This window comes from Dermacentor silvarum, chromosome 1 (assembly GCF_013339745.2).
Source record: "Dermacentor silvarum isolate Dsil-2018 chromosome 1, BIME_Dsil_1.4, whole genome shotgun sequence".
Classification (NCBI taxonomy): domain Eukaryota; kingdom Metazoa; phylum Arthropoda; class Arachnida; order Ixodida; family Ixodidae; genus Dermacentor; species Dermacentor silvarum.
Window position 1 is genome coordinate 232,118,166 of NC_051154.1, and position 17,834 is coordinate 232,135,999.

Below are 17,834 nucleotides of genomic sequence, written 5' to 3' on the forward strand. Positions count from 1 at the left end.
CACCAATTTCCGCAATAGCAATAGGGCGTGTATAATTTACCATTGTGGGAGATTGACATGTAATTAAAGTAGGCGACGAGAAGAAAGTGTCGCTTGCTAGTTACTCGCATTACTGTGGTCGTGTTGGCACCGGAATGCAATTTGGTAACTTAAATGCAAGTAATTACAATGAAATGCCTAACACAGAACATTTCATCTGGTTCTGCTAGCGCGTTTGTCGTGAGAGAAGGAGACTTCTTGACAACATGGGAAGTAAAGGATTTCCTCATGAACTGATTTACTTAAAGGGACTGCGGATAGTACACAAGGAAGTGTCGCGCATTATTCTCACATTGCTGTGAGATACATGACTGATGCACATATGGGGATATATTTGACGCAAATGGAGACGCTTGCTTTGCTAAGGCAAATCTTCAAATTAGGAATGAGGCGTATGTACTATCGACCAAAAAAAGTTTACGGACCAAGGGATCTGCCAAAAAGCTGAATATCTCCGCAGCCTCAAAACGCAGCCTGGTATTCCCATTTCCAGCCTCTGCTGGTATATGCGAACAACATTGTGATGTGCGGTTTTACTAGCTACTTTTAAAGGCTGCTCGGATATTTAGCGTTTTATGAGATCCCGTGGTCCGTAAACTTTCTTGGTCGATAGTACATGTCTGAAATAAGCGTTCAGCCAGCCGTTCCCGAGAGTAACCGCATAAATATTCTAATCGCAGTCAGTGCATATGCTCTGAACTACCCGTAGAAATAAAGAGTAACGTTGTAGCGTTTAACTAAGGTTGCGCTACGACGTTCCTCTTAATATGTTTAATAGTAATAATTTTAATAGTAATTTTAATAACTGCAAGCATTGAAATCATAGCGATTTCCATCCTTGCAGTAACCCACTGAGGCGACGGCAAACACAGTATGTATCTAAGATCTGCCTTTACTTTTCCTTTTCCCACCAGTCAGTTACGGATAGGACTGCGCATTTACATACAAGAACCTGGTCGACGAATCATCGCACCTAAATTACCACGTTGAGCAACATGCGTATAGCGCCGTTCATAGCAGTATGTATATATTTTGAGAGTGATCGTTTTCCTGCTTCTTCCCATCTGCCTGCGCAGAGTAGCCGAAGGCTTGAGGACGTCGACTGATACACACCTGTGCGGCTTCCCTGACAATAAATTTCGCTTTTTTTGGTTAATTTGCAACCGAAAGAAAACGAGTGAGCAAGATCTTTGTGGGCAAATAGAAATGCTTAGCCACCCGTACATACAAAAGGAGCAGTAAAATGTGTGTGTCGAGAGACGACACGTTCAACCTCCAAGAGAGCTTGCTGTTAGACCAGTTGGTGCACGGTAGAAGCACTGTCTCCGCCTCCTTCCTTTCGTCAGCCCATTTCTTTTACACGGCCGTATGCGAAATCACAGAGTTCTTTTCGTCGAGTGTTGAGCGTGGGAAGCGTCGAACGAACGAGGACGCTAGAAAATGCAATTGTTTCGAAATATGTCAGGGCGTGCCCTATCTGTCAGATCTGTCTGACCTGCGAACGCGTCCCCCTCTTTTTTGTAACAGCGTGTCCCCAGAAGTGTCGCGCCACCTGCGTCACACAGCTCAGGCGGGGCAGCACATGCAAAATTAACACGTGCGCTCTTGACTGGACATTTCTCGCTGTTTAATTTATCTTTATCTCACTCGCGCTGCTGTGTAGGATACTCATTGAGATTCGGTTGGCAGCAGTGTCATCGGCTTCAGTAGACCCGAAGGCTCCCTCGCTCGAAGTATTAGTTGCCGTGACGCTTGCCTGCTTTAGGAAAGTGAGTGCGTGTTTTGGATTGTCCTCCTGTATCCCCTCCCCTCCCTCCCCCCTTCTCATTCGGATACACATAACTGCCAATCCAAGGCTCCCTCTTTGTCGTTGACGTGTTTCCCAACGCACGATCCCTTAGAACGTGCTGCGCAATGTGTCCGTGGCTGTCAAATAGTGTATGTCACTACCAAGCAAAAATCTAAATCATTTCGGAAAAAAAAAGCTTGCTGTGGGCTCATGCACGCATTGTGGGGCCACATCCTAGATAACACGGTGCTGAAGGAGACAGAAAGCATGTGTTTCTATATAACGCAGCGAATTTGATGAAAAAATGTATAGTCAATGCTTGCTGCACGGCAGTAATAGCTGTTGCACCTCGCCAAGAATAGCCACGGTGTAGCAAGACATTTGTTGCGTCACTGCAGCTACATCCCCCCCCCCCCCCCCTTTCCTCCATTCATAAGTGCAAACTTTGTGGTCCAGCTTCCTCTGCATTCGATGAGCGAGCGGCGCAACCATACTTAATGAATGTGAAATACTTCTTTGCTCCATGGTGAGCGGTTTCACAGAGTGGGCGGATACGTAATCCTTCCAATGCTGTTTGAAATTCCGTAAAACCAGGCTCATTTCGGATCCAACAAACGGTACTTGGAATCTAATACAGATTCCGTTCATAAAAAAAATGCAAGCAAAAGTTTTGCCTTTTGGCAGCAGTTAGATTGCAGTTCAAGCCACAGTAAACAGGTGCAGCATGGAGACGGACACGCTAACTGTTGCAATTTCGCCACGCATTGGAAACTTTAGTATCGTGAGGAGTGTGGGGGAATGAGCATCACGTAGGGCTTGGTGGCCTGCATCGTGTGCGAAGGTATCTGAGAGACAAGTAATGGTGCTGGGCTGCTAAGCACGAGGTCGCGGGATCAAATCCCGACCACGGCGGCCGCATTTCAATGGGGGCGAAATGCGAAAACAGCCCTGTACTTAGATTTAGGTGCACGTTAAAGAACCCCAGGCGGTCCAAATTAATCCGGAGTCCCCCCACTACGGCGTGCCTCATACTCAGATATTGGTTTTGGAACGTAAAACACCATAATTTTACAGCGAAGCTGCGCCGTTCACTGTTCAGATGGCGCTACGACATTTCATGTTTCGCCCCAGTATTGCCGACGCCGGCCGCTAAAAAGGCGATGAAAATGATACGCGATTCCGAACGACAACGGCTTCCTTATCGTCGCTCGTTTGAGAGGTATGCCCTGCGCTTTGACGATATCAAGCTCACAAATGTTCCCGCTGCTCATATCGATTGCGAACGCGTGCTATCATATGCAGAGCATGCGCACTTTGATATTTTCACAACTCGGGCAGTCTTCTTTCGTGATAAGCGATCGAAAGTATCACGGCGAATGTGTACAGGGCCGGTATTTTGTAGCGATGCCTTTCCGGTCATAATGCCTTTTCGCGCTTATCGCGCTTTGTCAGTGGTCGGAGAGACGGTCCGCTCGTGTTATCAACGGGATCAGCCGGCCGTGAGCGGTGGATGATAAGACTAGAGCAGAATAAGTCATAATGCCTCGCTACAAAATCGCGGCCCAGCGTCTCTCCAGTTTTGCTGGTTTTGACACTGGCCGTCCCAAAGCCTCACTTGTAGTGGCGCATAGATCGCGCGCAAACTGCAATGCACGGTGCCTATGGCTAGGGCAAGTCCGTCGTCCGCGAGCATAACACTCTCCTCCACAAGAGGGAGCGTTTCCCTCGCATCTTTTCCCTCGCTTCTGTTTCCCTCGCATCGAAGCTAAAGTTCATATATAAGAAAAGAACCGCCATCTTTTGATCAACGCCGCTTCTCTCTCTCCTCTATCTCCAATTGGACGATGATAGCGCACGCTTTTCACTTCTTTATATATATATTTTTTTTTTCCGCCTCAGACCCATGTTAAAAGTCCTCTGCGCAGCCGCAGTCGCCGGCGGCGGCGGCGGCGCGCGCCCGGCCTGAAAGCTCTAACGGTTTTAACGTAGACTTTCTAGGTGCGCCACCATCGACTTGGCTTTCGCAAGCAAAAAGTAAAGAAAAAAGCAAGCGCTTTAGGAGAGGAGGCGGCGGAGGAAAGAGTAGATGGCGGTACTTTTCTTATACAGGGACTTTAATCGAAGCGCGCTTTAGCTGCCACCTGTGTCCTTGAAACGACACTAGGTCGAATCTATGACGTTGCGCGCATGCGTGTGCTATAGGGGGAGCGAGAGGTGAAGTCGTGAAGTTGCGGTCTCACTTTAGCTCCACCGTTGCCATGGGACGGCAGCGAGTGGTTCGTATGCCCGAAGAACAGCGAATTTACGATGAACGACGCCGGGATCGGCGGCGGGAATGTGACCGTCGTCTTCTTCCACAGCCGGCTCGTTGGCGCCCGCGCAACAGCGCGCACGCGCTCGTGTCACTGCTCACGCGTTCGTCGTCTTCGTCTCCTTCCACAGCTGGCTCCGTTGCCGCTCATCATTCCAGCGTACAATTTCACTTCTCTTTTGTCGTCGTAATGGGGAGGCCGCGTTTACAGGGGTATGAACCAGTCATTGTCTTACGTGACGGACAGATTTAATAACGGAGGTGATACGCGAATGTGTGTACGTACCTATCCTCACGATGACCACCAATAAGGATAATAAGTGTGTTCGTACCTTGGTTCGAAATTCCGTGCCACCGCTGTGTCATGCGCTAAACTGCATCGCTGCATGGTCATCCACCTTCACAGAGTGGAATGGCAAATTTTCTTTTCCATTTTACAAGTATATAGGCCACACAATGAAGTTGGACCCGTTTTCACCGGGAAACACTTAACTCCACATCAACTTGAGGCGCTCTACCACCGCCAGACGCATCCAGCAGAAACCAAAGTATGCCACACACGTTACACACTCAAACGAACTCGTCTTGCTTGAAGCGCTTCTCAATGTACAGCTGCAGCGGAAATTGATTAGCACACGTGACCGATCACCCGATCAGACAAATTGCGGCACGCAACGCTGTTGTTCCCTAGCACGCCGAAAGCGAGAGTGCCAGGCAGCCCCCCTTTGAACCATGAACCATGTGGCACTTTAGATACCACTCTGCGCGGGAACGATAGCGCCGCGTACCGCAATTTCCCTGCTCCGGTCATCGGTCACGTGCGCTAATCTTTTTCCGTTGCAGCTGTACTTGTAGGTACCCGCAAAAGTGAATTCGTATGACGGAGCGGATCACTAATGCACACGTACCGCTCCTCAATGAACCACTTCCACGCCAACTTGAGTCACTGGGTAAGTGCCACTGAGTGTGCGCCGCTCTTCAATGACAAGAAAAATACTTTAAAATATTGTTGTGATGCGGTAGTCACACAGAAAGATGTATTTATACACCTTTATGTGTAATCGGCAACGATACATAAACAAGATGGCTGTCGAGACCGATTCCACCGCCACACTTCTTCTTCTGACTGGCGCCACTCGCGGTTGCGCCATAACATAACCCCCGTCTGTAAAGGCGCCGTCCCGCGGCGTTAACTATAATTGACATGAACTCGCGGCAAAGTAAGGCTTCAGCCGAGACGCACCGTCAGTGGGGACAGGCGAGTCCAGCGGGGCGATCTCGTAGTCGACATCGCCAAGCTGACGCAATATCGCGTAGGGCCCGGGTGTGGCGCGGCATCAACATCTTCTGTGCTGGGCGGAATCAAAACCCGCGTCATATACGCGTACATTCAGACACGCGCCACGCGCGGACTTCGTGGGGGCGCCCCTAGATGACGCAGCGTGTCTCCAAGGGAAGCGTGGGAGAGGAGCCCGGCGGCAGCACACGCCTCATACACGACGCGAGTTTAGGCGGTGGCAATACGACGGGTCGATACATTGATCCAATGCTCATCGTATTAACGTAGACAGTCATATTGAGATGGTTACTGCTGGAATTTAGTTTTTCGTTTTGTTTATTGTTTTATTTTGATTAATCGCGCAATTTGCGAGTTCTTTTTCCTTTTGACACTAACCTGCTTATATATTTGTTATTTGATTAAATTCTGGGGTTTTGCGTGCAAAAACAGCGATATGATTATGAGGTATGCCCATAGTGGGGGGCTCATGGTTAATTTTGACCACCTGGGGTTCTTTGACGTGCGCCCAATGATGGTACACGGGCGTTCTTGCATTTCGCCTCCATCGAAATGCGGCCGCCGCTGCCAGGATTTGATTCCACGACCTCGTGCTAAGCAGCGCGACGCCAAAGCCACTCAGCAACCACGGCGGGTCCTATATACTTATACATTGAACATGTGTTTCATTTCTTTTCCATTTAAATGCTGCAATGGGCCTGCATAGGGCCGTCACCGAGCTTTAATGCCGGAACGTTCTTCCGAAGAATACCGCCATCTTCTCTGAAAGCGGTACTTGTTCTTCCTCTTGAGCTCAACGTCTTCCCTTACAATATGTCATCCTGGAAATTCATTTTAAGATAATGCGTCTTACAAACTCACCGGCCAGAATTCGTAAATTGTAATACGTGTCGTAAAGTAATTAACTAAGAGGTTCATTTGTCAATTTTTGTTAATTAGTTGAATATGTGTTTCGATTTCCCGTGCTACTAATGTCCGCCTCTTCGAATAACCGAGCTCAACGATAAGAATTATGCTACCTGTCACAGGCGATCTTTAAAAATTCCGTAAAGTTTAATTTTGAACACCCTGTATACAGGGTGTCCCAGCTATCATGCAGCACGATTTAAAAACAAATAGGAACGTCATTACGCGAAGCAAACCTAGTGCGTATTGTTTCCAATACAGTTGACTTGCCGCCAGCAATTTTTTCGTTACTAAGATTTAATTACGTAATTATAATTAATTATCTAACTCGATAAGTACTGTCCTAATTATCAAAGTGTCAATGAGAAAGTTGTAGAGCAACGTGAAAAACTACCGATACAGTTCTCTGTTTCTCAATACGTGCTACATAAATGTGTTTTTCTGAGTGTGAAAGAAGCCCGCGAATACACGCACAATTGCCGCGCGACTGGGCGCTCGAGGCACTTTACGTGTATTCGCGGGCTTCTTTCACGCTCGGAAAAACATATTTATGTAGCACGTATTGAGAAACAGAGAGCTGTATCGGTAGTTTTTCATGTTGCTCTACAACTTTCTCATTGACACTTTGATAATTAGGACAGTACTTATCGAGTTAGATAATTAATTATATTTACCAAATTAGATCTCAGTAACGAAAAAATTACTGGCGGCAACTCCACTGTACTGGAAACAATACACGCTAGGTTTGCTTCGCGTAAAGCCGTTCCTCTTTTTTTTTTAAATCGGGCTGTGTGATAGCTGGGACATCCTGTATATTTATGTGTGTGTGTGAGGAAAATGGCAACACAGGATATACTTTCCGCTTTTTGACGCAGACTAAACAAAGAAGGTCTGAACAAATGTGAATGTGAGAAGAAACACATATTCGGGGGCGATGCTTTGTAAAATGCACGTGTGCAATTGTTTATAAGATACCAGTTGCATCGCCAGCGGGTGGCACGTTGGGCACGGGCCAAGTTTCTGTTTTAGAGTGTGGCCTGCTCAGCCACCGCCACAAATCAAGCGCCCTTCATACACCCACTAGGGTTCTAAAATGTTTAGTGTGCACCTAATGTATTTCGAAGCATCTATTGCAGGCTTATTGGGGAGGAATGGAGTAGCTCCAAGGAATAAGTCGGTGTTACCTCGGAGCTCGATATTAAACTGATCCAGGAAGCATTAGACCGGAAGCAAATAATATATACCCGGCCTTTAAAGTGTATCTTATGCTGCGGCTGATGACCTTGAACAACACACTCAAAATGGTTTTCAGCGGATGGTGCAATAGCAGAAGTAGTGCATGTCTCTACGAAAGTTTTCGTGCAGGACACCGGAAGCTTACCGAACAAAGAAGCGTCAGTGATTTGCGATTTTACAGCAAAAATAAGGTTCTTTTTCACATAACCCGTTCAGCCACATCATATATGAATCACAGGTGCATAAATGTTTCTTTTTTTCCCCCTAGCTTATTTTTCGTTCTCGAGGAAGCACAAGCTTATTCGCGTGACTCGGCGAGCAGTTCCACCAGCTGGAGTTATGATAAAACAAGGGACGCCGACTGTAGTCGTAATGGGCGGCTGTTGTCACGACTGGACACGATTTTATCGGGCAATTGTTTAGGGGAACAAAAGAACTGGTGATTTTCTTTTGATAGCAATACAGCTGTGATTTAATGACTCTCTTGTTCAACTTAGTCGCCCTGCGGTGTCCTAAAGCACAACGACGACCAAAGCGTAGTACGTCGTTTTTCGCTCCCTCCAAAATTCAGTTTTCCTGGGTTGCAGTTTCACAGCCGTGTAGCGTCTGTCTTCACGGGCCGCCTCCTGTGTATTGCGGACTGTAGATGAGAAAAATTATTAATTGTCTAGGACAAGAAATCTACTGACATTTAAACACGCTCGGACAGCCTATTACCTTTCATGTCTAGTATGCAAAGAACTTCAGTTCTTGACATACATGTTGTTTAATAAATGTTTCTTGTTACCAAATTGCTTTAGAGGGTTGAAGAATTAAGCGAGTACTGTATAGTAATCAGTCAGGGAAACTATGACTGAAGGCTGACCGAATGGTTGCATGCTGCGGTGCGCCAATTATTTTGTCGCATAGATGTATACGAGACGGGATGCTGCCGACTGTACTCGACATCAGGTGCTCTTTTTTCCTATAGCTTAGCAAGGAGCATACATCGAAGGAAGAAGTACATACGCGGGGGCGAAGTATCACTCGTTGGAGGACTTCGTGCCTACTCTCCGCATGATAAGCTCATGAAAGCTTTTTTTTTATTTGTCTACTTTTTTTATTGCGATAGCAATTATTTGGGCACTCCAAGCGCATTTCTGCCATCGGTGTAATTGCCGTCGTCGTCGCCGTGAGGTTCCGTATAGACCAACAGCGATAAAATCGTCGCCCGGCGACGTACGCTCTGTGTGATAGAGTGATAGCGTACGAGGGTGAGCCGGCAATGGCGGCTCAATGTAGCGCACGCGAGGGAGGAAGGCAGGCCGTAAGCGCGCGTTCTTCTTTCGCGTTCGAGGCACGGGGGTGAGGTGACGAAGAGGAGGAGAGGGGGAGGGGGGCGTTCTGATCCGTCGGCTGTTGCTCACAGCGCGGCCGCGGGGGTGCCGTATCTTGAAAGCGATCTTCGATGTGGGCGAAGTGCGCGCCCGCACGGGCCTCATCTTCAAAACGATCTGCGATGGGGACAAATTTCATGCTCCATGGGCCAGTAGCTTGGTATGCGCTGTGCTTTCGACGTTTAGTTCGCGTTGAAGCTAGACGAGAGACTGCGCGAAGGCCAGTTTGCTTGCTGCTGCTGGCGTGCTTTCTCAGTCCGGCGTTTTCACAGCTATAGTTTCCGCGGTCATTGAGCGAGATGTGTTGATGTTTACCTGTGCGCGCGTGATACCGTGCTTGTCTATTTAGTTTGTAAGCGAATGTTTACAACTTTACACCGCCCTTTAAACTACTATTCTTGCTTCGTATAGCTCTCTACTAATTCGCTAGCGCAACCGATGCTTCGCCTTTCGGGCGAAACTGCGACTTTTTTTCAAGCAATGATACATCGGAAAACGTTGAAGAAAAGCAGTTGGGGCACGTTTCCTATTTTTTCTTTTATGTTTCTCTTTTCGAAGCGCACAAACTTTCTCGGTGCTTAAAATTCCGCTGCTGTATTGTAGGCCATCTCAATCTTACACTGCTGCTGCTAACTCTTGAAGCATTTCATCGCGTTGAATGTGCAAGTATACAACCACTTCATTCATCACTGTCGATGATGTTTCGCAAAGATCACCTCGAAAAACAACGTGACAAATTTCACCAAATGAGAACTTTTTGTGACTCCGTGTTCTTCACTGCGTGGAAGTGTAGGTGCGCAAACTTTGCTTCCGGTACTCTGCGACGAAAGGCTTTGTTATTGTCTCTTTCAACTATGTCTAGATATCACATGATGTGAGCATTGTCCGAGAATAGCCTGCTTGTTGCTTTAGCGATTTTTTTCTTAAGCACGTGTGAACCTTACCTCAACCAATGGTAAATGTCAAAACCACACAGAACTTATCCGCAAAGCGTCGAACAACTGGCGCTGTCCTGTCCATCTGTTGCGTTACGCCAGAGCATAAGTCGACATTTTTGTGTCGTCATTCTCGTAGCACCTACTCACTCCGAGCCTCGTCCTCACCAAATCGTGAGAAAAAACGAAGCTCCCTGCCAACTACCGCCAGTAGGAAAATAACTTTTTACGCTGAGGCAGCTGAGCAGTTGGCGGCGCGGACATGCCTAACCACTGAGCAACCACACAATATGCGCACTCGGCACTTCATGTGGGGTTTGTTGCGTGCGCAATGCAGACTCTGAGACAAGCGGCATCTGCGTATGTATTCCAGAGGCAACTGCAGAAAAATCGCCCACGCAGTGTATAGCTGCTCAACGATGCTGCACTCGTTCGCAGCGGAGCTTTCGATCTGCGCAACAGTCATTCCCGGGGTTTATCTCGCAAAGGAGGCGCGCTTCGCTGTCATATTTCTCAACGAAGTGTCATCATGCCGCCGAGGTCGTTGTCTTCGTATTGCTGTCGTCTTGCCACTGTCTTTGTCATCGTCGTAATACTACTGTCATCATCACTGTCGTCGCATAGTCGTTAATTGCTGAATTCAGTTGGGAGAGCTCGCATGATTGCAACAATTTTTCACAAATTTGGAGTCGTTGTGTACGCTGTCGAGTTAAATGATTTGAGAGCCGTCGCAATCCACGAAGACCGTTTATCGTATCTTTGTTATTCATGCCATTTTTTTATATTGTGATTATTAATACGTGTATTGTACCGCGTACCTGAAGTTGTAAATTTTTGCCGCCAATTCGCTCTCTTTTCCTTCCCCGCAGAGTGGCCACCGTTGCAATGTGGCGCGCAGATCCTTGCTCTCCCTTCAATGGGGTGAAAACTGAGCTTCATTTTTCGCGTTAAATAAGCGCGACATTCGTAATTATCCCTGCGTGCTCTGTGTTACGCGGCCTCCTCCTTGGCGGGCCCTTCTCCCCTCTCCTTCCTGCAGTAAGATGCCCCACACGGAGGCCTCGTCACAATGCCGACATTGTAAGTTGACGAAACGCGCAAGGAATATGGAACCTCTCAAACCACCGACATGTTCCACTTTGCGATGCAGCAGAACTCTTTTTAAAGGATACGTTATCAGTCATTTAAGCACCGTTTTACGCGTGCTTATGTATAATGCGCGAAATAAACGAGGAGCGGTGGTATAGAGGTGACGCTAGCATCGCCGCAGCTGCATGAAAGAGAAAGCGTCTCAGCGGTAGCATTGTGAACCGAAAGTTATCTCGCGAACAGAGTATGCTCCAGATTTTATGTTGTGCGGGCACTCACCTTGGCTTGCACGCTATAAAACGAAGGCATCGAGTCAACAAGCTGGCGCCCTACCTGAGCCGCCACGCAGTTGAAGATCATGAGGAAAATTCTGAGTGGCATCTTCGCCTTGTACGCTCGGTGGCACCAGAGCCTGTGCGCTCCAGCCGTGACACTGATGCCAGAGAAGATGAGGATGATGTTGCCTACGAGTAAAGAAAAGAAAGAAAAGGCAGCGAAGAAATGTGAAAAAAATACAACTGCAGTTTACTTGTCTGTCGCCGTGTACACGACACCAGTGACTGTTTACCATTAATATGAATGATGCGTCCTTTCTGTATACACTAATGCGCTCTATGAGCACTACGCGTCGAGCTCTGTCTGCGCCTTGCACGTGATCGGAATACCGACAGAGGTCTTACAATGCGCCAATGCAGGAGCGGTGAAATGTGTGCGTTGCGGATAAACGTCTACACTATACCTATGATACCTTGAGCTGATGGTCTCATTTGATAAGCTACACTAATTCAAAGTAGTAAGTGGCACAGTGAGACATACTCGTTGTCACTCTACTTTAGCTTCTTTGTATAGAAGCGTGAGGGGAAGGTTTGTGGATTTATGTAGCAGTTGTTCAGGACTCCTCGGGATAGTTAGTCGTCTAGGGCTAATCCCGGTCTTCTTCCGAGCCCGTGTGTGGGCACATGAGCGGTGAATAGTTGCGTAAGCATTATGTGCGTATTCAAGTAAGTGCAACAAGGTTATGCTATAACAGAGCCATCTAAGGAATTTATTCTTAATTTACCCCATGAAGTGCCAAATCAAGCGACTATGAGAAAAGGGGGCACATGGTTTTCATTATGACTTCTTTCAATCATCATCCGAGCCGTTATGTGTTTACGAAAAATTATCGCTTTTCATGCGCGCCTTTCTCTTGCTTTCAGAAAGTCTAAGATTGGAGAAAGCAAGCTGCTTGCGTACCCGACAACCCACAGTCTGCGTGCTTGGGTTTTGCTCGAACAGAACAACAGAACACGAGCACCTTGCGCCCCCTAATCTAAAATTATATGCTATTCCTGGTCTCCAGAATTATATGTGTACAGATGAGCGATATCCGAGAAATGAGCAGGTATAAAAATATTGTGTATAGGTGGGAATTGCCGAACGATGTGAGCCATGCTCATGGCTTAAGGGGCACGCAAGAGAACTGGGCATCTAAATATAACCTTTATTGTACTGAGTGATCCATCTGGCGGGGAGCCAATGATCATTTTTAAAAGCGCACTTACCTCACAGTCTGTTCATTTGTTCATGCCGCAGGTAGCTGTAGGGTTTACTGAAGGGTATATGGATTTCGCATTCAGTATTACGCAAGCACGTATCAGTCCCGCTGCATTCCACTACTGGCTGCAGTTTGTACTACAAGCACTACAAGGTGCATTCAAAAAATAAAAATGGCATTATCAAGTTTTATTGAATACGCTGGTTATTACCGCAATTATACGAGCTCTGTTCCTATATCGACTCATCAGGGTAATCGATCTATCGCTTTGCATTTTTTCTTGCCAAAAGATCCGTTATATCTAAGGCTATATTAAAATGTATAGGTTTTCACGAGCTCTAGAAAGAGTTCTTTTTTTCTGGTGATAGTCCAATGCTTGAGGGAATGGTACAGAATCACTTTCTCTAATAACCTACCAGTGCAAGAGCAAATTTTTTGCGAGCTTACAACAGCAGAACGTAGCAACTGTTCAGTCGTTTATAGGCTCCGTGCCTGCGTAGAAATTTGGATCTGATATGCTCACCGCGCTTAGGATCTGCTTTCGAGCTAGCGGTGGGAGGAGGGTGGGTGAAGGGAGGGCAAGGAATTCGATGTGTTGGACCTTTTTTTCTACAACCAATTGTATCTATAAGTTCCTTATCCAGCATTATGCCTGTAAAGCTAACATATAACATAAATTTACTTACTTTGTAAACAAAGTGAGCGAGCAAAAAAAAAAAAAATAGAGGAAGAAGAAGAGGTTGGGAAAGAGGCGATTACCCTCTCTTTTTTTCTTACTGCAGTAGAAACAATGTCAAATTTTCCTGGAAATTTGTTTTCTTCCAAAGCGCTTTCGGGAAGGATGGATGCTTACCAAAGACGTGCGTCTGCCACTTGCTGTAGTACATCTCGTAGATGCCATAAATACCGATGACGTGGATGAGCGTGATCTTGAACACGTTCCACCAGACCATCTCAATTTCGTACTTTTTTGGAGCCGCCTCTTGGTTCGTTTTGGCTACCACCGATGTGGTTTCGGTTCGAGCGCTGGGATGCCTCTCCGTGATCGTTTCTGTCAAAGGAGCCATGGTGCAGTCTCGTTCAACTGAAAAACAGGCAAGCGAAGAAAAGTACTTTAAAGCAATGTTGCACACTCATGCGCAATTTTTACTGCTGCGTATATTAGCTCTCAGAATGCAAGTTCACACCGGCAGCCCACATTTTGAATGCGCTCCTATACCTTTAGAAAAAAGCCACGTGGCTCAGCTGAGATAACCCAATTGGGGAAAAAATATCGATAACACTGAAGTAAATGAATAAACTAAGAATTACTAAAAGATTGGCAATTTTCATTTCGCTTTTTTTTTCACAGCACACGTCAGCGCAATGCAACTCCTGAAATCCAGAATAATGATCGTAATTACTGCAGTTGCAGGACAAAATCAGTGTCATTTAAGTATCGGGATAAACATGAAAATGTAGCAGTGCTATGTCAACCGGCGCAATTTCTAGTGCTGGTAAACTTTAAATTGACTGCCGTGAGCTGCTTTACTGCATTGCTATGAGTCAATCGATTTGCGTCTTTTGTTGTTTTTGTTTTAAATCGTCAATAACGTCGCTGCCTAGACCTAATGTTGGTCACCACAACTCAGGAGATGATGTAGGACTGACTGCAAGTGTAAGCTATGCGATAACGAACGGGATTGCGGTGGTACGTATTGACATTCGAAGCCGTGAAGCTTGCACCGAAAGCAGTTGCAGAAAAACGTGTTCTAATTTAAGTGGCGAAATACCTTGCCAACTGAAGTTGTTGGGAAAGTTATTGTTTTAAACAAAAGACCAGTGGTGTAAAGTTTCTTGAATATACCTAAATTATTGACGAAGCATCGCGACTTTCCCCAGATTTCGTTTTCTACTCTATTTCACGGATAAAGCCAAATGTTCACAATCAAAGAAAACCTTCCTATTCTCCGTTTATTGCATGGGAGGTAGTATGATTATCATAAGCCTTCAGGAAGATGTACCTTTGTCCAATGTTTGTGAAAATGAAAACTCAGCCGAAAGGCGGAGGAGGAGAGAAAGAGAGAAGGTAGGGATGTTAACCAGAAATGTGTCTGGTTGGCAACCCTACCCTGGGGGACGGGAAAGAGGGAATAGAAAGATAAGTTGGAGAGATGAGGGGGAGGGGGGGGGGAGTACACGGTGAGCTCGCGCACGCACGCGGAGGGCCTGAGCAAGTCAAAGGCGTTCACATAGGCCAGTCGCCTTCAAGAAAGACAAAAGTGCTTTCACAGCTTTGTGGGCCGACGAGCGATGGGGACGGTCTTCAAGTAGCACCTGCACGGACAACGGCCCATCGTCCACTCGTCGCAATGTGTTGGATAATGTTTGTCTTTCCGACTGAAATCGATCGCAGTGACACAATAAATGTTCAATGTTCTCTTTGCCATCGCAAAAGTCGCACGCAGCCCTTTAGGTCATTCCAATCAAAGCAGAGTACCCCTTCATGAAATACCCTCCCAAGCACAGTCGGTATAGAAGCGATGCCTCAGGTCGGTGAATCCCGGGTTGAGGTCGGAGTTGGAGCCATGGGTTCAGTTCGCGTAACCTGGTGCGCCTTATATTTGGGGTGTTCCACTCAGTTAAATATAGCTTGCGTGCCAGGTGACGAAGCTACCTTGCAGCGTCTGTCCTGGAAAGAGGAATGGGAACGCTGTGTTGTTCTTGATGTGGCTCTCGGGCAGCTTTGTCTGCTTGATCGTTTTCCACTGATCCCGCAATGGTCCGGCAGCCACTGGAAAATAATTGGTGGCCTTTCTGTTTGACGTCGTGGTGAAGTTTGACAATTTCGTGCGTTAGCTGTTCGTGAGCTCCACGGCGGAGAACTGACTGCATACTGTGTAAAGCCGGTCTCGAGTCGGAAAACACGGCCCATGTCACAGGACTCTCTGCGTCAATAAATTGAAGTGCACTGCGCAGAGCCGTGAGTTATGCAGCGGTGGATGTCGTGACAAGTGACAGCTTGAATCGCACCGTTACTCCTCTCGTCGGTATCAACATACCACCGCCAGAACTGGTCGATGTAGTCGATCCATCAGTATAGACGTGTACGTGACTATACTGTATCTCTCGTACAACAGGAGTAAGCTCAATTGTTTTAGTGCAGACGGTGATAGCTCTGACTTTTTCTGAAGTCCTGGAATTCTCAGCTGTACTTTGGACGACACAAACACCATGGAGGAGACACCGGCCTGGCCGCAGATGCGTACCCCAATCTAAGTGAGGCACGATATGCACTGAAAGTTGTGCTATATGACGAAATATGTGACAGAAGCAAGAAAGACTCCAAAAATCATTAAAAAATAGTCTTTCTCTTTTCATTTGGTGACAAGGTAGGAAATGCAAACGAGTTCATTGTATGAACATCCCTGAAGAGAAGGGGGAGTCAAGGGATTGGTAAGAACACAGAAGCAGCATGTTAAATTCTGAGGTTTTACGCGCCAAAACCACTATCTGATCATGAAGCACGCCGTAGTGGTGGGGACTCCGGAATAATTTTAACCACCTGAGGATCTTTGACGCTTGCATTTTGCTTGCATTTTGCCCCCATCGAAATGCGGCCGCCACGGCCGGGATCGAACGCGTGACCTCCAGCTCAGCGGCGCAACGCCATAGCCATTAGGTTGGTGGATCAGAACAGCAAATATGTATTGATTGCTGTTACCGTACCACAATAAACGTTGCAAACTGGACACTTCATAAGGCATAAGGTGTCTGACGAAATGCATCCAAATAGACTTTATAAATTAAAGCATCATATGGAAAAGCTTCCGGTCAACAAACTGAAGTATCCAGGCAATCGCAGTGGCACACAGAGTTACGTTCCAAGCTTTATTGGGTGGCTTGCTTTAATGAATGCGAACATAGCTTTTCTGCAGCACAATCTACAAAGCCAGAGACACGTGACGTGACACGGTGGCTTTGCGGACGAGCGGACCCTTGGCTGTAAAACACCCGAAAAATCAGTGAAAAGTGACGGCCGCTAACTCATCACGCGCGCAGGCCGGGTACCTTGAGGCACGGTCGAACGGCCGTTAGAACGACCTTGACCAACTGTGAGCTTTCCCGAAGAAACGTGTCACCGAGTTCGCTTCATCGCCACTCAACCTTGGACCCCACGAGTCGTCTCGGGTTTCATGACGCGTGCGTGTGGCTGTTCCTGAGGGCCGTGCGCAAAACAATCGTTGACGGGGTCTCCACAGCGTGACGCTTTGCATGGGCACATTAGAGAAAAGCGTGCCTTGTCCTCATGGCTGATGTTTTCTATTTCTCTTTATTTCTATTTCTCTGCCCTCGACGCCTCGCATCTGTACCACTGCATGGGTTCTTTACTCGCACAGCCAAACTTTCCTGACTTCGAACGAGTATTTGAACGCGACTATCATGCTCTTGCATTCAGTTGCCCAATGATATATTAACATCGCCGGACAACCATTTCGTACAACCACGTGCGCAAGCGAGGTATCATGACCATCGATGCATAAAAGCTCCCTCGAACTGTGTCCACACCAAGCAAATATAGTGATCATTCGGGATTCCTCCAGTGAGCACAGTAAGAATTTCGCAACAGACGTGACTACGATAGCAGGAAAAATGAGCTGAAGCGACGACACTCAATGCTTCGCTTGGTTGAACGCTCTTTTCACCATTTACAGAAACAGGGTACCCTAATGCCGCCGGGAAAGCGAAGGGGCTGCATTAATTACGCGCCGAACTGTAGGTGGGTCCATTGGCCGCAAGAAGAGCAATAATTTATTAAGGGACATTAAAGGGACATTAAAAAGAAGAAAAAATAGAGCTTCTCTAGTAGATTACTCTTGTACAATGCCAAGAAAGCTCCTCTTACCATGATGGGAAACTTGATGCGCGAGAAACGACGCAGGAACGAAAGACCGGTGACGACGGCGCCTTGAAGGTCCCGCACTATATAGCTACATATCCTTGACATCGGGGCTTTTGCCGGTGTCTGCTCGGGCCTAGTTACACTCTAATCGGTAAAAATGGACTACGTCATATTCTACAGGAATCAGAGACTGAATTCAGCAAGTTCCGAGAACGTTTACTGAGTCCACAACAACCCTGAGTACAAAAATATGCTTCGAAATCCGCGATGGCGTACTGACGCACAGGTGGTGGGGCTTATGAGGGAAATTCAAAAATATTGACTATTGACCTTCCTTTTTCCTTCCAATAGTCAATGTATTAGCGCGAAATTACCGAAAATAGATTTTTCATTGGTTTTCTGATCAGTTTATATCGATTTAACGTTTATTTTGAGTG

At 46.9% G+C, this 17,834-nt stretch overlaps 1 protein-coding gene across 1 annotated transcript in view; it reads right to left on the reverse strand.

Annotated features, from left to right (window-relative positions):
- LOC119436896 (acyl-CoA desaturase-like) overlaps positions 1-13,592 on the reverse strand; it is a 33,404-nt gene extending 19,812 nt beyond the window's left edge. The window contains exons 1-2 of the mRNA XM_037703931.2: positions 13,369-13,592; positions 11,312-11,442 (exon numbers count right to left, since the gene is read on the reverse strand). Coding sequence (XP_037559859.2) covers positions 11,312-11,442; positions 13,369-13,582 — 345 coding nt within the window. The 5' untranslated portion in view covers positions 13,583-13,592. The remainder of the gene's footprint in view (positions 1-11,311; positions 11,443-13,368) is intronic.
- Between the last annotated feature and the right edge of the window lie 4,242 nt (positions 13,593-17,834).